The sequence below is a fragment of the Symsagittifera roscoffensis genome, chromosome 1 (assembly GCF_963678635.1).
Source record: "Symsagittifera roscoffensis chromosome 1, txSymRosc1.1, whole genome shotgun sequence".
Lineage (NCBI taxonomy): Eukaryota > Metazoa > Xenacoelomorpha > Acoela > Convolutidae > Symsagittifera > Symsagittifera roscoffensis.
In genome coordinates this window covers 13,926,909-13,948,726 of record NC_087062.1, presented here as the reverse complement: position 1 = coordinate 13,948,726, position 21,818 = coordinate 13,926,909, and the positions used below count along the sequence as shown (strand labels likewise).

The 21,818-nt window shown below is 34.6% G+C and overlaps 2 protein-coding genes across 9 annotated transcripts in view; both read right to left on the bottom strand.

Annotated features, from left to right (window-relative positions):
• LOC134847324 (uncharacterized) overlaps positions 1-11,132 on the bottom strand; it is a 107,395-nt gene extending 96,263 nt beyond the window's left edge. The window contains exons 1-5 of the mRNA XM_063864550.1: positions 10,928-11,132; positions 6,966-7,190; positions 5,874-6,080; positions 5,287-5,442; positions 3,089-3,241 (exon numbers count right to left, since the gene is read on the bottom strand). Coding sequence (XP_063720620.1) covers positions 3,089-3,241; positions 5,287-5,442; positions 5,874-6,080; positions 6,966-7,190; positions 10,928-11,086 — 900 coding nt within the window. The 5' untranslated portion in view covers positions 11,087-11,132. The remainder of the gene's footprint in view (positions 1-3,088; positions 3,242-5,286; positions 5,443-5,873; positions 6,081-6,965; positions 7,191-10,927) is intronic.
• Positions 11,133-13,895: 2,763 nt separating this feature from the next.
• LOC134854776 (trace amine-associated receptor 8b-like) overlaps positions 13,896-21,818 on the bottom strand; it is a 65,225-nt gene continuing 57,302 nt past the window's right edge. For all 8 annotated transcript variants that reach the window (XM_063871165.1, XM_063871135.1, XM_063871148.1 and 5 more), the window contains exon 3: positions 13,896-14,840. In XM_063871165.1, coding sequence (XP_063727235.1) covers positions 14,158-14,840 — 683 coding nt within the window. In that variant the 3' untranslated portion in view covers positions 13,896-14,157. The remainder of the gene's footprint in view (positions 14,841-21,818) is intronic.

The following is a 21,818-nucleotide window of genomic DNA, read 5'->3' as shown; positions in this document are numbered from 1 at the left end:
AACGACGAAAAAAGAAGAAAACAAAGGAGTAATGAAGAAAAGTTAAAACTCAGAATTGTTTTATGTGTGTGAAAAAAACTCAAGTGAGAAACCAAGCAACCAAGTTGTAATTGAAAACTGAAACATTTAGTTGAGTTTTGAAATTGTTGCATTTATAAATTTGCATTTTGATTTTAGTTGAGTGGCTTTAGAGACACTCACTTACTATTTATTTAGAAAGGCTTGAGTGAAGGAGTATATTTAAATATTCCAGCCTACATGACTGTTTTTAATCAGCTAGGAGAACTGATCACTTTGTGGTGACGTGGAAGGCTTGGGTAATCTCTCGAAGAGGGAGATTGTTTCATTGTTCTTTCTAATCACAGAGTTTCTTAGTTTTAGTATTCAGGACAATAACAAGCAAGATTTCCGAAGGGAGAAGCATAGTGGGATAATTTTAGCTTCTTGGTTGGCCTGCAAGCCAACACTTTTTAAATCTAAGAGAAAAAGTTTTAATCGGGACATTGACATTGGAAGTCAGAAAATATGTTTTATCTTAAGTCATATCCTCAATGTGCAGATTAATGAAGAATTTGAAGGGTTGACTGTAAGCAAAAACTGTTGAAAGTAAAGTTATTTTTGCAAAACCTAAATTGTACCCCAAAAATGACCATTTTTTACTTTTTTTAGTATGGGTTCAACATTGGCTCCAATGTGCAAGAGCAGATACCCTGTACATTTCGTAGCTGTGGACGTAAAGAGTACGAGAACGATCGTGGATCAAGCCTTCTCAGTGCCGAAGTGTGTGAGACTGGCGAGAATGTCCGAGAAGTCATACGAGTTGCTATGTAAGATGTTCTCAGCAGTTCCAGAGAGAACCAAGGAAGAATTGGAGTCAATACTATGTGAGCGGGAACTTCAGTGACATTGAGAGACAGAAACAGAGAGGATCAACTGTCACAGATTACAATGCAGTAGATGAGAATGATGAAGTCCACCGAGTGATGGTGGAAGTGGAACCATTACTGGAAGCTTCGGGAAAACGTAATTGGAGGAGCATCATGTTGACATATGACGAGTTTCCTTGCCACTGCTTGCTGCAGACCTGGTGGTATCCCAAGCGTAGTAATCTGATGTTGATCTGGGACTCTGGAGAGCTGCTCTCCATGGGTTTACCAGATTCATCACAGCCCGTAACAATAGTGATAGTGGGAGTTATGATGGCGATACGATGGCTGGAAGCTCATGTGAGAGAAAATAACAGACAGGAGGCACCGACGAGAGAACAGTTGCGGAAGTTAGAGTGTCTAAAAGATTTAGATCTTTTTGGGACAATGTGCAAAGTTCTAAACATTCCGATGGAAGTGAAGAAGATATGGGCAAGGAAACGATTGATGCCATGGTTCAGAGCTAACATGACTGCATGGTTGCACGAGTATGCGAAAAAGCATATGTCGAAGCACGGCAGGGTGTACAGTGAATATCAGCTGGACATTGGAGCAGGAGCTTTCAAGCGAGCTCTCGTGACTCATCGGAATGCAGTGACCACCGCTGTGAAAATAATTTCCAGGACGAGTGAACGTAGTGGAAAGGAGAAGGCAGAGATGTTAAAGGAAGATTTGGAGAGAAACGTGACGTTGTGTCTCCACAACAGCTTCTGCAGGAACAGAGAATCTAACGTGGATCCCTCACCTTGTTGCAAACAGAGGGTAGAAGAGCAGAAGTGTTGGAGGACGGCTTCCAGCAGCGTCAGGATAGCTAACGACGTGTTACAAGATACGGAGACTGAGAGTGCAGAGTCAGTATCACAGGAGGAAGAAATGGAGCATTGACGAATGACCGAAAAGCAAGATGGAAAAAGAGACAAAAATTAGAAGAATTTAGAAGTTTTAGAACTTCTAAACGACGAAAAAAGAAGAAAACAAAGGAGTAATGAAGAAAAGTTAAAACTCAGAATTGTTTTATGTGTGTGAAAAAAACTCAAGTGAGAAACCAAGCAACCAAGTTGTAATTGAAAACTGAAACATTTAGTTGAGTTTTGAAATTGTTGCATTTATAAATTTGCATTTTGATTTTAGTTGAGTGGCTTTAGAGACACTCACTTACTATTTATTTAGAAAGGCTTGAGTGAAGGAGTATATTTAAATATTCCAGCCTACATGACTGTTTTTAATCAGCTAGGAGAACTGATCACTTTGTGGTGACGTGGAAGGCTTGGGTAATCTCTCGAAGAGGGAGATTGTTTCATTGTTCTTTCTAATCACAGAGTTTCTTAGTTTTAGTATTCAGGACAATAACAAGCAAGATTTCCGAAGGGAGAAGCATAGTGGGATAATTTTAGCTTCTTGGTTGGCCTGCAAGCCAACACTTTTTAAATCTAAGAGAAAAAGTTTTAATCGGGACATTGACATTGGAAGTCAGAAAATATGTTTTATCTTAAGTCATATCCTCAATGTGCAGATTAATGAAGAATTTGAAGGGTTGACTGTAAGCAAAAACTGTTGAAAAGTAAAGTTATTTTTGCAAAACCTAAATTGTACCCCAAAAATGACCATTTTTTACTTTTTTTAGTCAATGAAAAATTACGTCAAAACTATTGGACGTAATTTTTGACGTTGAGTTGATGACAAAACTCTATAAAATTGAGCTTCTTCAAGGTTTAAGAAAGGTATAATCTTCTCTTTTCAAAAAAAGTTGTTTGCTGGCCATTTTTTACATAAAAACAATTTTAAGACGTTTTGCGCTAATTGTTGGAGATTACACCTTGCTTTATTTTTGTGAGGCTACATAAGAAGCTCACTTGGAGAAAAATTTGTCGGCAACTTAACCAAAATCTTTGGCATAATTTTACTTTGACTAAAGAAAACGAAAAATGGTCTTTTTTGGGGTAAAATTTTAGAGCTGAAAAAAATCCGCAAAAAATTTGCACGTCATATTTCTGCTTAAGCTTTTGCTTTAGTTTTCAAGTTTCGTTCGTTTTGTCCGGATAATTTTAAGCATCGCCGTAATGGGTTGTCATTGTTGTTTTATTTTTTGTTCTGATGTTTTGTTCTGCTTAGAAGGTATCTCATACACTTTTTTTGGGTTATAACTAATGAGAGAAATCTACGAGGTCTGCGATTGATTCGTCGAATAACCTTCTGCAGTCTTGTTCGTGTTCCAGCAGATAATGTTGCAGGAAAGCGACCATAGAGTTGACCTTTGAACTCTCCGATCCGAGCACTACGGTGTTGAATGCCGACCGGAAGTGGCTGAACAGGGCCTAAAAACATATTCAGTGGAAGTTTGTGAGGGCTACTATAATGCGCGAAGTACCGAATGCGCGTAAACTCTCAGCCAATCAATGCTCTTTAAGTTGTCCAAAACTAGAAGATATCATGATTATTTCAAGGAAAAACTTTGATCAGGTTTTTTTTGACATTTTTCAAGGTGTTTAAAAACCTTCCCCCACAACCAATGTATTATAACCAATGCAAACACAAAGTGACAACTTGCATCTATTAACTCATTTTTTGAATCAATTAGCTCGCTTCAACTCAATATGAAATTTTTTGAGCTGGGTTCGTTTGCTGCATGTGCTTTGCACTAATGAAAAAATATAAATTCCAAGCACTCTAATTATCCCAATTTGGCTAGATAACCTTCATCTAAACTCCCATAAATTCAAACAAAAGTTGAGACAGGAAATTTTATTGATTTTGAGCTCAAGGCATTGATTTCTTGCTTTAACAAAAACTCACTTAAAACGCTTAAAAATGCTTTACAATATTTCGCTGAACACGTTTTATTAAAAAACGAATCTGGTCTGAAAAAAAATCACCCTCACCACAAGCATATAGATTTCGATAGAATGGAAAAAACTATAAAAACAAAACTTTCATCCCGAATATGCCAAACTTCAAATTTTCAGACCCCATAACTTGACAAAAAATTGTCACTGGTAAAATATATCATCAATATGAGCTCAATAACTCAAATGCTTTTAGATGATGAAAAAAACTCCCGTCAAAAGCCGCTAGTGAAAAAAGCTGAATTTGTCAGCAGAAAAAAACCACAGAGAGCACAAGTACTCCGTAATTCCCTTCGATAAGCATCAATATATGTGACATTCGACCAGAATGTGCCAAAATGCAATCTCTGCAGTTTAGTCATTTTTAGCAGCGAGCCTTCCGAGTTAGTGATTTTGGAGGATTAAGAACGTTATTTGAACGATTGAACAAAACGTGAAGGTTGAAGGATTCGGAAATTCCTAATTTTTAAATTTTCGAAGTGATTACGTAACATTTCTGAGAAACGTCAGAAACGGCCATTTTGGCAAGAGAAGCTGAAAAGCAACAGAATAACGATAGTCGCACTGACGAAAACAACGAAGATTGTGATAAAAAAACAACAGAGAAAAACAAAAGGACGTTCCGAGTTGCAACTGTTGTGTCGCTACAATAGTTGCAAGGCCGTTGCAGACAACGGTGAAGGGTGGAAGATAGCCTTCCGGATTACGAAGAAGTCAAGATTAACGAGCTTGATTCAGTGGATTCAAGAATCCGGAAGGGTTTCGGAAATGAAACTTTTATTCTTTTATATAAACTTTTAGCTTCTTGTCATGTCCTGAATTGAAGTTAATTAACAACTGGATTCATTTTGATAAGGATGAGAAGCTAGGAGTTGGGGGAAAGGTTTGATCCATCTTCGATGGAGATGATGATTTTTATCTACTGAACAAAAACAATAATAATTCAATAAGTAGTAGCCTTGTTTTTAGGAGTGACCTCGTGGTCTGGGGATATTGAGACCCAGCCTTGAGCTCACTATTCCCGCATGTAATTAAGTTAATTTGAGTGTTTTGACCGAAGCCGAAAGCAGTAACGTTTTTTGTCGACCCGATGTTAGAAAAGACCACCGAAAAGTACTGGCTTGGTAGAGACGGTGAAAAGCATATAAAGCTCTGTTTAGACGTTAGCCAGTCGTCTTAGGACTTAGTTTTATTTTGCGTCGATATGTATCTTCCGGGCGAATGTTACAATAATGGTGTAACCAGGCGCTTTCAAGGTTAAGTTTCAAGACCAAATATGTTTGTCATTGCCTAATTAGTTCACTTGCCAATTTTTGTAACAATCAGACAATATGAACGAAAGATTATTTGTAAAATTTTGCAGATGGGCGAGGGGAGAAAAAAGAGCCGAAATAGGGTATTTAAAGCGATTTGAGAGAGCTCAAAAAATCAATTTAGTCGACGTAAAAAAATGTCGACATCCATAAGGTTGGTCAACCAGATTTGAGGGGTGGGAGGCTTCCGAGGTGCCTGTATACCTGTTTGATGAAAGGCTTCAATCTGCCGCCGCGGTCTTCGAACTCCTTCAAGAGTGGCAACTGATATGTTTTTATCTCCTCGGCCAGTTGAAAGTGTGATTTGCTCGCCATGGACTCTATGTCCCCCATCACCTTGCGCACTTCTTCTTTTAGAAACTGAAAATACGCCCCAGGTTAAGATGGCGCTCAAAATTCACCAGGTTAAAACTGTTTTAACAACTTCATTGATGTTTTATAAATTTCGCTCAAAAACCGATTCGATCTTGATCAAACAACCTTATCAACCAATCCGGGAGAACAAAAAAAAACAGTTGCCAATTTGGTATCTGCCGAGTCGTTTTGCTAAACATTTTGAAATAGAGCATGAAAATTGATAAGTTATGGTATAACAAGCGGTGCAAAACTCTGCTTCCTTTGCCTTGTGTTTTTTTTTATTATCATTATTGGCACTATTGTTTTTATGATTGTTATGATTATTGTTACTAAAGATTGAAACCACAATTTATTAAATTGAGCAACAGTAATTGATTATTGTCACTAGGGCTAAAAGATTGTTGTTCAGCCGTATAAGTTAAACTGAAGTCTACCTCGTAATGAGCGGGTTGTATTTCCTTCGGAAACACTTTGCTGTCTTCGGGGAATTTTTTGACGAAAGTGTCGATGATGACTTTGCAGTGACTCACAATCGCGTTCTGATTGGCCAGGAAGATCTCTTCCAAGTCGGGTGGCAGAAGTTGTGTACCAACAGTCAGACAATGCACTATTGTCTCGGTGGTCGCCTTTCCGTAAGTCACCTGAAATTTAGATTAATTTCGGACCAAGTTGACATCCTCCCGCTAAAAGCGTTTAAAGGGGGGGGGGGGGGTTTGACGTAGTTCTAAGCTGGATTTCTTCAGCCAATCAAAATCGAGTTGCTTACACACACCACTAGTTAAATAGAGAGGAATGGAGGATGTTAACTTTGTAGGGGAAGATATGAGGGCGAATGTTAACTTGATCGCATCTATCTTATGACACAGGGGAGCGGCGATGCACTTATTCGTGCTCTTTGGTGCATTCCGGGCGAACTAAAATCTAAATGGCAAAAAAAAATCAAAAACAGCGCATGGATCTTTTACAGACACTCCAGCTTGTATGTTTGTTTTTCTTCCAATAAAGATAATTGAAAAACATCCCAAATTTCCAATGAAAGGTTTCCATAAACTCGAGTCAAACTCTTAAAGCTTCGATTCAGTTTATTGGAACTTTTTTGCTGAGAAACGTCTGGAAGACTGGCTTCTCAAAGAACATTATTCCTTGTACCTTGGAACGAATTAACATAATTTGCATATTTTGGGGGAATTTGAGCTGCCAGTTTTTTTTCAAAACAGCATTCTAAATATGATTTATTGATCTTGAATCCATTATAATGCTAATTTACGCTAATTGACTAAGAATTGTTTGCATTTTTATTCAAATGTCTATAATGTTACCGGCGGATGTTCAACAAACCACCATATCTACAAACCACCGTATCGTGAAACCGAAACAACATCAGAATCACGTAAAAATTGCAACAACAAAGACAATATAATTATATTGCACAAAATATTAAATTTAATTTGTTGGAATGGTAATCTTCATTTCAGTTTGTTGATTAATACGCAAAACTACATTTTTTGTGCCTCTTTAAATCCCACCTGAGTCATTGGGAGTCCAAATACGAAGTTGAGAGTTGTTATCTCTCTTGATTGGTTGATTTCCCTTCTGGTCAGAACTTTGACCTCGCTTTGTGTGAAGTCGTTTTTGTTGTAGGGGTTGCAGAAGAACGAGTTCGATATCTCAGACCTCATCAGGTGCTGTGAGATGTCCAGGAGCTCGAACTCCCTGGACTCCCCGAAGATCTCTGGAGCCCATTGCCATACCTGGGACATTCAGATACTTTCAAACGCAGTAGTTTCCATTCAGTTTAAAGCAAATTAGTCAACTTTTTATAAAACATTCATTGAAAAGTATTCCATAAAAAAATTTCTACCTTCACCGTCACTGCTGTTTAATACGCGCCAATTTTCTTAATTCAATGGATTGTTTAGTGGAGGCAAGCTGTCAATTTTCAGTCCAAATTTGTCATAAGTTGAAATGCAGTGTTTAAATGAAGGGTCTGGGCTTACGCGATTGGCACAATTCATTGAATAAAAATTGGTGCCTGAAGAGTACTCTTAAGCTGCAATTGGCAATTGGTTAAAAAGAATAGAAGCATTTAATTCAAACACCTAAAAATAAAGATAACGCTAAGATTTTTCTAAAAAATAATTAAGAAGTTTCTAAAACCAGATAGATTAACAACTAACAGTAAAAAGTCAAATTGTGACTGAAAATTAACAGGTTCCAGTCTAATTTACTGCTTACAACACTCCCCTCAGTACACGAAAACTTTTCTAGCCTCCTTTTCATCAATTATGGGAAAAACAAAAATTGGCAGAGATTATTAGCTCTTCATGTATAAACAACGAAGTACAATTTAAGTTACAATAAAATCATCGAATATGAACCTGTTGACTTACAACTCCACTGTCAAAAAGTTTGAGACATTGCCGCCATCGATAATAATGAAAAATAGCTGAATCACAAAGAACCTGATATATTACCAATTGTTTTGTTTAATTTGTTCTGATTTTTTTTGCTATTCAAACATAAAACTTGGCGAATAGTGAAAAAAATTGGGACTTCAAATACATCTCGGATCATTGTTTTTCTTCATACATAGACGGCTTATTTATCTTGCTTGAAAGCATGTTTTATTTTCTACGGAGCTTGTCAAAAACTGAGAAGATTGATTTTTGTTGGCAGAGTTTTACTCGCGCTTTTCCTTGCCACATACCTGCACTGGGATCCATGGATGACAATCGATTATAACGGATTGTTTTCATTGTCAGTCTCAATAAAATTCAAGAATAACCAATTGATTGATTGAAAAATGTTTGATATTTTTTTAATTTTTTGTCGGAATAAATAAATCGTTTATGAAAATCCATTATAATCGATTAAAATGGAAAAAAATGTTTTTCAATACTTCAAGGATGTCAGGAATTTCCAGCCCATTTCTGCTTGTATTCAAAATTTATATTTTGCATTTGTTACAATGAGAATTAAGGTTAGTTTTTAAAGAAAATTTTTCAATATTTTTTTTCTGTTTGTCCTCTTCACAGTTTTTTTTTAAATACCTTTACCGTTGCAAAAAGCTAAGATGTTACAACCTGTTATTAGACTTTTCCCCCCAAAAAATTCTATTCACAGATTGACTCAGGTTGCTGGTCATCTTCAAATTTCATCAACTAACTTCGAATCTGTAATTTCATCAACTAACTGGCAGTATCAGCATCTACGCTTTTTTTGTTTGTTTTCTTCTCTTCTTTCCTTTATTCTGCCTAAGCAGCTTCGATTTATGTTATATCCGCTTAGTGGTTTTGTTTTGATTCGTTTTATGAGCAAAAAAAAAGATTGTTATCTAAATGTTTTGGTGGGTGCCTTAAAAACTTTTTTTTTGATTTTTTAGGTATTTATGTTGTCAGTTTTTTTCGGCTCAACGTGTGTTTGCTTAAGATTAGTCGTCAACGTTACCTCTGCAATTTCAGTTTGATGCTTGATTTTTATTCAATTGCTTTCACTAAAATTATATTTTTTAAAGGAGTTTTTATTCCAGATAAAATGAAGACATACAAATTTTTTTGTTATATCACTTTTTTCACTATTCCCAAAAATTCATTTTTGAAAATGTTGTTTTCTGGCTTTTATCTGTTTTTGTCGGTTAATTTGTCATGCTAATTATGTTTCGTAATGTAACTGGTGTGAGCTGTGCTTTGCCTCTGTGTTGATTTTTTTCTGGGTACCGCGCAAACATCCGATACGTCAAGCATCCGAAAAACCAAAAAGTGCTACAAACATTTGATTTTCAGCTTTACTAGGGCACATCAGCTTTAACAAACATCCAATTTTTTTAAAAGTCGGGCAAATATTAGATTTTTACTGTTCGCCTAAAAGATGCTGTTTAGGCCAATTTTCAATTACAAACCACAGCAAATTTGACCAACACTGAGCGACACGTTGGACGATAAAAAGTTCATAACTAATTATAAACTCTTTGTTTTAATTTTTGGTTTTCTTATGAAGGTAGTCATGGTGCAAAAACTGTCACCTTGTTTTGTAACAAAATACAACATACTTAATTTGGTAGACGCAATTTGGAAAGTGATACCCGCATCCAGTTTCAAGCGTTAATGTCTTGCAAAAATTGAGGAGAAATTGATTTTAATCAATAAATAATCGATTATAATCTCTCTTTTTGAAATCAAATATATTCAATTATAATACATTATAATCTATTATAATCGATTATTTTTATCGGAATTTCTAATTTATTTGTTTTGCAGAAAAAAACCCATTATAATCCATTACAATTGTTTATAATCCCTTTTGTTTGCCCATTTTTTCTTCGACCTTCCACCAGAATTGCTGATATTTTATGCTTTTTGTAGACTTTGGGTTATGTAAAAAACGGGAAATGTGTTTTGACAGTTTTCAAATCAATTCAAATTTAATAACGTTTTTTTTCATTTCTTCTTGATGATAGTATTTCATCCTATAGGAATCTCATAGGAATTCAACGTATGAATACGCAATTGTTGTAGAACAAATTTGCTTGCTATTTTGCGAACGATCAAATTGGACTCTCTCTTATTTTGAAACTCTTTCGTCATTTTATGACGTAATTATTGTATAAGTTTGGATGTTTGACCTACCGGATGTTTGACTTATCGGATATCCGCAATAGACCTTTTTTTTACCGCAGCCGGTTCACTGATACTGATTTACCACATGATGCTTCAATGATGATATACGTGTATCCCGGAAAGAAGCACGTAAAAATGTGTGTGTGTGGGAAGAGTGTAGGGGGTCAATTTATCCCTAGATCATACGCCCGTTTGGGATAAGTGCAGTATGATAACCTGTAACCGTTTTTTGTTCAAGTCTTAAGATTTTTTTTTTCAATTTGAAAAATGCGATGTTAAAAAGAATTGCTAAAACGTTTTTGCTTTTGGAATTAGCTGGTGTTCTTCTCAAAAGCAAGGATGTTGGTTAAACTATTCGTAGAATTGTGTGGTTTTTTAATTGATTCAGAAATAAGTTTATTTTGCAAATTTTTCAACCTGTTGTGTACTGTTAGACTGTTTGGTTCAATATTACTATTTATAAATGAGCCAGTTGTGGTGATGTGATGTGTTGTGTCCTCCGTAAGCTCCAAAATGCTGATAATTGCTTTAGAAATTGATGTAGAATGTACCAGTGTTTGATCTTATTTAATTGATTTGATAATATCTGCCCCATAAATAAAGCGAAGCTTCACTTCTCTGTGTTATAAATGGTGTTTATAGAATACACGTATATTTCTATAGCAAAAAAAAATCGATGGAATCTTATAAAATAGTTTGGTTTTTGTAAGTGTTTCATTTTTGAAAATGAAACAAGCTAGCTGCCCATCCGAAATAGAAAAAAAAACTAATTCTCAAATCCCAAATGTCGGTGACTTTTGCAATTTCAGAATTTTGCATTTGGATCTACTTAACAATTTCCAACTTTTTTTCTCTAATGGTTCTTTGCTTACCTTGTTTATAACTGCTCCTTTGACATAGCACCAATGTGACAGAAGTGTGAACTTGACTACATTCTGCTGGCTGCGATCAGTCTCAAACCAGGTGGGGAAATCAAGGTCGACTCTGTTGTTTAATCGAGTTTCGTAGTTCATCTCAAAACCTTTGCTCATTATAAATCAGAGAACGCTTTATAACCCAGCTACTGTAACTAGAATATTTATTGATCAAATTTGTGTTTTGGTTATTTAGTTATTTGTCTTTTGGAGCCATCTGTATCATTAAATCTTGGTGCCATCTTTGGTTGTTTAGTTATGTGTGTTTTGGTACAATCTGTATCATTAAGTCAGTTGATTGGCACACGGTTAACTTTTCTAACTTTTTTCAATTTAAGGCAAACTTCCCGGATGTGATATCCACTCAACCAAACTTTTAGTAGATCCAATTCGGTATTTTTGATTATTTCTGCAGCTATGAATCTCTTTGGGAATTGATTTTTTCGTGTTTTTTCCGGAAAAGTTAGATATTTGTTCCGACCATTGAAAAAAAGAAGAGTTGTGTGTTCGGGTCTGTTATTTTTTTTGTTTTCTACGCAATATCAGGTACCACAAATAATCATTGGACAGTGTTGAGTGATATATCATATTACATATTAAAGCCCTTTCAGTCGTGATTCGAACAAGTTTGCCAAAAAGTTTCTCTAATGTCGAGAAAAACGGTTTTAAACTTTTGATTTTTCGTCTAAATTCGAGCGAATGAAGCGAGCATTCAGGAATACAACAACTTAATCATGCAAAATCCTAAAAATTTAACTTAAAGCAAGCAAAATTAGTTTTTTTGGAGTTTTGTAGCTTGAAATTTTTTAAATTCTTTTTTTTTCTTTTTCGTTTTTCTAGTGAATTCTCTAGAAAAAAATTGTGTTTTCCTATATTTCTATGAAAGTCATATATGCCCTTATATATGTCCATATATATGTATATAGTTTTACATCAGACTTTTTTTTATCATCCCACGTAGAAAAAACTTCACCAATTTGAAAACAAAAGCTTTTTCTTGTAATTTTTAAAGACTGTGGTCGGAACATTCTGTGCTACTTGCACAGTAACCGGCTAGCCTTGTTTCAATTTCTAATAACTTATATCTCAACTTTCTCAATCCAATATTCCAGCTTCCATGGTTCAACCATTTAAAACAAATTGTTTAAACTAAGTTTAGTTTTCGAAAAAAAAACACTTAATCGAAACTTACTAGATTCATTGAAACGCATCATTTAGTTTGCAAGCTCACAGACTGAAACCAAAACAAAGTTTTTCTTTTACTGAGAGCAGCACTTAGAACAAAAACTCAAAAAGTCAAAGCAATTTCGTTTTGGATTATGCTAGAATTTATATTCTAATTAATATAAATTAAGATCGTACAAGAGATCTAAAACTAGCCAGACTGCTCGTATCAGTGCGAAACCCTGACTGTGGCGACTACCCTTTAGATTCCAAGGAGTAAGTAATCTTTTCAAGACATTTGAATTGGTCAAACATCAAAAGAAAACTTTAAAAAAAAACAATTTTTTTAAAATTATTTCAAAGAGAATAACCCCCACATGTAAAGTGTAAAGTGCTGTAAAAACAGTCTATCAAAAATGACTCAAAATTTTTTTTTTGGCTCATAACAAAAGGGAAAGATTTCTGTGGCGGATTAAATCGCCGCTTTTGCGTTAATAGAACGAAATATATCGCGCGTTAATTGTCCCAAGTTTAAACCTTCACACTATCAAAAAAAAACACTGCAGCTTATTTTTTTTCAAATTCAAGCTCAGGGTATCGAATGAATCACTTCAGATTGTTAAAAAACTCCTTTCAAAGCGGCTACTTAAAAAGTCGAAATTTGTTAAAAAAACCACACCGACAGATATAGCAGCATCGCCTGAAGAGCCGGAATGCTTGTATCAGTGCAAACCCCTGGTTGTTTCTAGTGCACTAAAGCGTTAATGAAAAAATTAATGCTTAAGAAACAATTTTGAAAATTCTGCGAAAAAATTGTTTAAAAAATTTCTTTGATTTATTTTTTACCTTTATATTTTACCATTTTATCCCCCACACCCTAAGTAAAGTACAAAGTGATACGGTCTACGAAAAGTTACGTATCAAAAAGAGCGAATTGCTTGCCTCAGCTCAACTTGGAGTGATTTTATTAGACGCGTACGCCTTGACAGAATACATTGCTCATTAATTATCCCTTCTTACATCATCGTTGTCAAAGCAGTTCCAAATTCAATCAATTACTATTTTGATGAAGTGGTTGCAGGCAGGGGCGGATTTAGGGGGGGGGGGGCGGAAGGGGGGAAGCGGACGCCCCCCCCACTCAGGGATTCGACCCCCTGCCGACCCAAAGGGTCCCTCCCCTTTGATACTTTTTCAGAAATCCATTTTTGGCCGACCGACCCTAAAATTTTCCTAAAGGCGCCTTTGGCGCCAATATATACTAACTTTGAGGGGAGCGCGCGCCAAAAAAAAAAACGAAAAAAAGTGCCCAAAAACGGCTTTTTTGACTGTTTTTTCAAAAATTTGCTTGCGGCGCACAAAATTTAGCCAAAATAGGGGCAAAACAGTGCTTTGGGAGAGCTCGAAAAATCAATTTGGTCGACCTAAAAAAAAAAAGGTCGTCAAAATTTTGGAAATTTTTTTGAAAATCCGCCCCCCCCCCCTCGAGAAAATCCTAGATCCGCCCCTGGTTGCAGGTGAACTTTTTTCGTATCAATGTTCTGACATCAATGTTTTTCAGAGAGTAATTTGAAATTCCTCCAAAACTGTCCTGTTAAAAAAGCCAAAAACTGTCTGTTGAAATTGCATTTCTACATGTCAGAAAGTAATTTTAGTCGAGCTAAAAATAACGTCAAAAGTTTAAAAACATAAAAATCCGCCGCCCCCTTTTAAAATTTTTTTGGTAAACCACTGCGCTTATATGGATCAAGAAAAGAAAAAGCAACAATTTACAAAAATAGAAATTGAACATTTATTCATCAATTTTAAGTATATAGCAGCATTTTGGTTGATCAATCAATATCGAAAGTTTTTTTTTCTGAAAAGCTATATCTGAATTACATACATGTACATCTACAGTCTAAGTAATGGAAACATTAATTGGAGTGATAAAAATACAACATAGTTTTGTGAAATATCAGTTTGTTAGAATAATTTCACGTTGCCTTATTTTTTTATGATTAAGTTTTTTTATTCTGAATTCTTGGCTAGCAATTCGATTGCTTAGTTGGCTTTCTATTCGGCGAGTTTTTATTGTCTACGTTAATTCCATTGGACAAAATTGAGTTTCTAGAGATCTTTTCGTTCGTCGACCTTTTGCTGAACGATGAAGCTTTTCGGTCATCCGGAACGTCCAGAACGAAGGTAGTCTGGGTGTCGCGACGATCACCGGAAACGCGGCAACATGTCGCGATCTGGATGATGTTTTTTCGGAACGCCTTCTTGAAGTGTGATAGACACACGGTATAAACTATCGGATTACAGGCGGCGTTGAAGTTTTGCAGCGTGATTGATGTTAGAAGAAAGAAGTAAAATTGACTCGTGTTCTCGTAGCCGATTGCGCAATAGTCAATGTGGTGGCGGATTTGTAGCATCACGTACGCAAAAATATACGTCACTGTGAATGTTCCGACTATGAACATATAACCGTAGATCACTTTTCGGTTCGCCTTAGCCTCTCGGGTCTTGCTTCTCGTCTGCTCGGCCCCTCCCGTTGCGCTGGCACTGGAAGCGGCGTTCCCATTGGAAGCAACCGAAAGAGTGTTGTTGCTGTTCGGGTTTGGCATGTAGATCGACATTTGCTTCTTGTCTTTCGCTCGCTGTTCGTGTGCTACTTTCAGAATCGCCCCGTAAAGAACACAGAGCAACACTACCGCTATTATGAAGTACACTAAAGAAACAAACCAATGTGTTTTTACGCAATGATATAACTTTCAGAAAAAGAACCGTGGATTCAAATTAAAATATCTTGAAGACAGAAGTGGGTCTAAAGTTTTTTTACGGTCGAACTTTCGAACTTTTTTTAGGTCGATCAAATTAATTTTCCGAGTTCTCCCAAATCACTATTAAAATCCTATTTTGACCAAATTATCTGCACCGCAACTGTGCAAAAATCTGCGCGGCAAATTATCTACAATTGTGGAAAAACAGGCCTGGCGAAATGAAAAATTTTATACATTCTGAAAATTTTGACCATCAAAAATAGTATATACTTGCGGCTATTGGGCACTTAGAAAAATTTTAGGTTTAGGTCACCCAAAAGTTGATATTTTTAAATTAACCGAAGTCAAATCCCTGAACGGGGAGAGGAGGTGTCTTTTTGGCATTGATATTTTTCAGATATTAAATTTGAAAATTGTGTCAAAAACAGAAAAAAACCAAAATTTATTGAGAAAATCATATACTTTCCACAGAAAAAGGCTCAGAGTAGACAAGTATTCCATTAAATCTACAAAAAATCATGTGATTTAATAAGAAGTTTGCATTTTCGAGACAGAAAAAAAAATTGGAAAGCAGACAAAAAAAACACCAATTTTTGTTTCCAATAGTTTCCAATAATTTTCTAAAAGATCAAAATTTTGTTTCTTATCAAGATGGAGTGCACAAAAAGACATTCAGTTTTATAATTTTACAATTTTTTGCTCATAATCAATATTAAACGTCAGCAAAAACATAATTTTAGCTTTAGTTGTTTGTCTAGAAAAACCGCAAAAAAATTTTTAAAGAAGAAGCATAAATTGTAGTCTGAAATGTAAAATCACGCCAATTTCTTTTACTAACCGATAAAAATCCAAAAATTTTCCAGTATTTTGAAGCAAAAAGTGTTTGATGGTCAAACATACAGATAAAAAGCGTTTCTGTGCTTGCTTTTTAAAGATTTTTTGTAAAAATTTATCAAAATACTGTTTACAACCAAAAAATTAGTTTTTCAATTTTTTCCCATTTTTTGATTTTCCTGATTTTTTAATCACTCTCAGAAATCATTCTAGATTGGTTGAAGGGAGCTTATTTGCCATAAATGATTTGTTACTAGGAGTGAAATTTATCACTTCGTACTTTATATGGCGTGTGGGATGATAATTTTCACAAAAAATCTCAAATTATGTTAAAAAATTTTTTTCATTTTATTCCATTCCATTTTTTTTATGCTAAGCTTCTGGAGAATACGCTCTGTTTTCTTTTCTAGAAACTTACAAAGTTCTTGATCTGCCCTGACTCGACAGCGTCGTCAAATCATCGCGAAGGTCCCTTAGCTAACATAGCACGATTTTCATTTGAAGCTAAAAGTTCTCACTGCCAGTTTATTCAAAAATTGCCCTCCATTTTTGTCGCAAAAATTTGATACTTGTCCCTACCAAAGTTGCTGCATTTTAAAAATAGTTATTATTAAACTGAGGGTTCATAATTGTGGAACCTAATCCTCGTAATTCTTATCGTTCTTCGATGAATTGCCCATCAATTTTGAGCACACATTTTTTATTCTATTTGGATACAAATTTTATCATGCTCAATTAAGTACCACAAAGATGCGTCGCTAAATTGTCAGAAAACATAACATGTTGAAACGTTTGAAGAACTGATTTAAAAAGTTTTGGAAGTTTTTTGCCAGTATTAAAAAAAAACTTTGTAAATGTTTTTGTTTTTCAGGGATATTTTAAGACAAATGAATACCGAGACTTGTGCGAGTGAAGTCGCTTGCCATTACGCCAAAAAAGACTAAACATTTGTTCTCAATTTTTCGAACAAGATTTTGTAGGCTGTTCACCGCCCTCATAAAAACCTTGAAAATTTCATAAAGGGTAAGACTGGTCTCATTTTATTGTTCCGACCATTGCAAATGGGGAGGAACTTTGTGTTCGGGTGTTTTAGTTTTTTATTTTTGTCTTTCACGCAAAATCAGGTACCACAAATTATAATCTGACTGCGTTGATTTATATATCAGATTAAAATCTTTTCAGTTGTGATTCGAACCACATTAAAAATCCCACAATTTTTTCTTCGTCTAATTTTGAGCGACAAAAGTCAGCGAGCAGGCTTATTTTAAGCCGTTTACAAAATTTTATTTATAATTACCTTTAATTATAATTTAAAAAATTAGTTTTTTGAAGATTTTTAATGCCAGTTTGGGAATCAAAACTTCAAAATTGAAAAAAATATCTGCAAAAAAAACGCTAAAAAAATTTGATTAAAAAAAATTTTATATATATTTTTTTGTTTTTCTAGTCATTTCCATTAAAAAATGTTCTACTGTTTGGTTATTTTACCATGATTGTCGAATATGCCTAAATTATAGTTTTACGTCAGATCCTTTTATCACACCACGCATAAAAAAGCTAAACTTATTTTAAAAAAAATTTGTACAATAACCAGCTATCCTTGTTTCTTATTGTTTTAGTCAACAAAACCGGAAGCATAACCTGAAGATAACTTCTTTAAGGTGAACTAGAGCTCACTTAATCATGATTGGTCCATTACGCAATGGCTACCTTGAAAGAGCTCACCCTCCAATTCCAGAGCACGTGAGATGTGAACCCCCAATCAGATGACTTCTGGGCACCATTGGTGCTTTATACACCCCACTGGTTACGCAGCGTGACCACATTTGTAATTAACTGGAATTTAAATGATTCGCTGCTAATGCATTGGGTATTTTACAAAAACCAGAAGCTTAAGTTTAGTGTAACGTGTCCAATTTTTGTTATTCTCTCAAAATTGTACAAAAATTCAAAAAGAGATAACAAGTAATTGAATATGAACTGAGCAAATCGACGTTTCTGAATGATATTAAAAAGCCAAAAAAACTTTTTCGGGTTGGGAGTCAAAACTTCTCGAGTCAAAACAAACTTTTATTAAAAATAGTGAATTAAGTTTTTTCAAGACTCAAAAAATTAAAATTGAAATGCCCTCATGAATAATGAAAGCTTATAATTTTACAAGGCCTGTTTGAATTCTGCAAACTGAACTCCAAAAAATCATTTCAAAGCGCGAGTTTGTCTTTTTTCTAGTTGAGAGAAGGTTACTTTAAAATTATATTTGAGATAGAAAAAATGCAGTGAAATGTTGCAGATACAACTTAAATTATGCCGTGGCACAAACCTTTCGAGACAACCGATGCGAAACAATTGAATCACAGCGCAGCTAGCAAGGAAGATCAGAAAATACATGGAAAGCAGTAAACTGTAATTCAAAGTTTTCGTTCATTCAACTTCAAAAAATTGACAATTTTGTTTCAATATTTCGTTATTACGCTTGCGACAAGCAAGCGTCATCAAACTGGAATATAAACTAGTTAAACTTTATTCGGGTTAACAACTTGTTATATAAAATCACTTGAATCACTAGACTTCACTCACCTGCTTACGTGGAAATCCTACCGGTCGACTGTTACTACTGACAATTCTTTCAAAAAGTAATGCCTTAAGTTTTCGAACACTAAATATTCCGTTTCAAAAACAATATCGTTAGTCTGATTATGTTTTGTTGGCTTAGTTGCCGCTTCTTGTTTTACAGAATTTTTTTATAGAAAACATGATAACTTGGCTTATACATAAAAAATTTAATAGCTTTTCAGACACAAATGGTTTTTGAGAGAAAAATACTACTACGCCTTAGGTCCTGTGTTCGAACCAGGCCAGAATTTTTTATTCAAAAAGAAAATAGGCTGTTTCAAAAAACTGTCGATCTGTTCCGTGTCTATGTATGCTTATGTTTGGTCGGCTTAGTTGCCTTCTTACGGATTTTTCCTGGGCTAAAACTAATTTCTAATGTAATTGAAAGAGTTTTGATTTGTTTCTGTAATTTGCAAACTTACTTGAGATTTGAAAGTTTTATTTGAAAGTTTTTTTTTCGTTTTTTTACCGGTTTGTTGGCTTCAATTGTTTTTGCTTATGTTTTATCGATACACTGACCTAGTTAAGTGTTATTTCAACAAAAAAACGGGTTTCCGGAGAGGGGAGCGTAAAAATTTTGATTTTCGGAATTTCCAAAAATTTTCAGTTGAAAGCATTTTTGCTCTCCTCCACGAGTCTAACCTAATTTTGCCGGCATAGTTGCCAATCAATTTTTGTGTCTGAATACTTATTAAACGCCAATTTTTGGCTTTTTAAACTGAACATCTTCCAGACAAATTTCTGAAAATTTTGTAGTTATGGTTTTTTCGTAACGTTTTAATTGTTTTTCGACTTAGTGGCTTTTGTTTCTTTTTCTGTCTGCAGCTTGCAATGCTATGTGTGTGCGGTATGGCAAGTGGTGCGAAGCTCCGCTTCCCTTCTGCTTATAACAATATTTTATTTTCGAATTTATACAACGTTTCGAATTTGCTTTTTGGGGATACTTTTCCCTTTGTCAGAGAATTTAGGTTCGAATTCCAAATTATCAACTAAAATGTCATTTTTTTAAAAAAATGTTGCGCCTAAAAGCTCATACAAATAGTTACCAAACATAAAATCATTTGTTTGTTCATGAGAGTCTAATACTTTCAAGTAACTTGCCAGACTTTAGACGCCGTTTGACAAATTTTGACTGTTTCTTGAGAAAGTGAGAAAGAAACTGAAAAATAATGCTCGAATATCAGGGCAAAGCCCTGAGTGGTGCCGACTGAACTTGAAGGCCAATAAAAGTTTTTGAAATGAAACATCATGAAATAATAAAAAATTATATATCTGTCTGCCATTGAGCTCCAAACAGCAAATTTTTTCAGATGGTATAAAAATGTTCGTCAAAATTTAAAAATTTCAAAAATTGGTTGAATAGAAAAAAGGGCCCCTACCCGCACCGAACGAAGGCTAATTTTCTAGCTAGAAATTTTATATAGATTATCTAGCCTAGTTTTCTCGTATTTTCTGTGCAGAAACGATCTATTTCTTTTCTAGCTTAGAAATAAACAGTTTCTGGAAAGAATAACCAGAAATCAGGTCACTGCTCAACCGCAACGAGATAAACATGCTTCGAGTTTGCACAATAACAGTAGCAATACAAAGCAAACTAACACTTGTTATACTAAGTTTTGTTTTGCTAAAACTAGCAACCTTCATAAGGGCTGTAGCATAGTGGTTAGCACAACTGTCTTTTAAAAAAGGTCAGGGGATAAAGCGCAACCAACCCTGCTTTATCCCTGCTTTATCTTAACATTTCAAAAAGAATTTCTGGTCAGAAGTTTGATTTGATATAAAGTATTTTAGGTCAAAAGTAAAGAATTTTCTCGGTACGGGTAGCATAAGTATTCAACCTTTTTCTCTGAAAGTCGGCGCAAAACATTTGATACTTATATATTTTATAGAATAATGTAATATCTCAATTTAACGACCTGAAAAAACTATGGTTAAAGAATTTAGTTCAAAAAAGTAGTCAACACAACACACGTAACTCTAATTTTAGAAAGTTCTTTGTAAGGTCAATATCTAATTTGAGAAAGTTTTTTTTCAGATTAAGGCGTTCACTGAGATAAATCCTGTTCATAACCGATAGCAATTCTTCTCTTGAAAAACTGAAATGCTCTCATTAACTGTTTTCCATTTTTTTTTCATTGGCTTCGTTCCATTAACGTTTCAGAGTTTCATTCAATTGAACTTTCTTTTCAATTTAGTTTCAATATAGGTTGTTTCCTGCTTATTGTCAAAAAGGTACAATTCAACTAAAAGAGTTTTTATTTTTTTTAGCAACAAAAACGAGTTTCCTGTTTGAAAATGATAGCGACAACAGATTTTCATGCCAGTAAATTGGTTTTATTTTTTCCCGCAGAACATGTTAATTTCATATAACCTCTTGTTTAATAAAAACATGTCTAGGAATCATTACATTTACAAACAAGTAACTATATATATTAAAGTGCACATATCAATCGCACTTTTGCAAATCCTTTGTGGTAGTTTTAATCTGCATTATAAGTTACCGATAATAGCACTTATGACCAAATATGCTTCAACAAGCGGAAAAAAGTGGAGATGAAAAGAAGATTTCCTTCAGATAACTGATTGAATCGATCGGCTAGCAAAAAGAATTTTTTGCTGCGTCTTGTTTTGTCAGTGAAATTAATGGCTAGGGAAAGTCAATGCTCCATTAATTTTCATTTGCCTTTTCCACCATTATTTGTGCACCATGTGACACACCTAGCTCTTAAATAACTTACTTGTTTGTTAATTTGAACCGATGATAACACTAATCAAAATCGAATGTCTGCCTTGAAAAACTTATACGGTTTGGGATAGGGCGGAGTTACAAGTTATGCAGAAAATCTGAAAGTTTATAAATACCAAAAACATTTTAGCTCAAAAGTTGAACTTGAAAATTTTTTTTTGTAGTTGGTAAGTTCACTTATAGAATTTTAGTGTCTTGTAAAAATTTAGAAAACTGCGTGTAAAAACTTCAGAATTAAAATTTGAAAAAGCTGAAAAATTATCAAATGAAATGACCGGCAAAAAATTCAGAACAAACTTGTTGCAAAATGTAAGTGGACCATGTTTAATTTAAATGTAACTATTTGTTCAAGATTCCGTTAATGTAAGTGAATGCCGCAACTTTTGTTGCGAAATCCTCAAATTCGTCAGTTTTTTAAGAGGTTTCGAGCAATACAGTTTTTGGCTATTTGTTCGTGGAATCCAAATTAGCAAAGACGATCAAGAATAACTAGCAACGTTTCGGATTCCGCTGAAAATTTTTTTTTGACTTGTTTGGCCTCGTAATGCTTACATGTACATATAGAATTTCTATGTATTGATAAATATGACAAAAAACTTACAAGATCTTATTAGGTCTTACAGCGCAAACATTCGCAGACAAATTTTTTGTTCAAGCATGAGATATCTAAGGGTAACTTTAAAGAACCTACAAATTTATCAAAAAACCTTGTAAGATACACATACGTTGCACG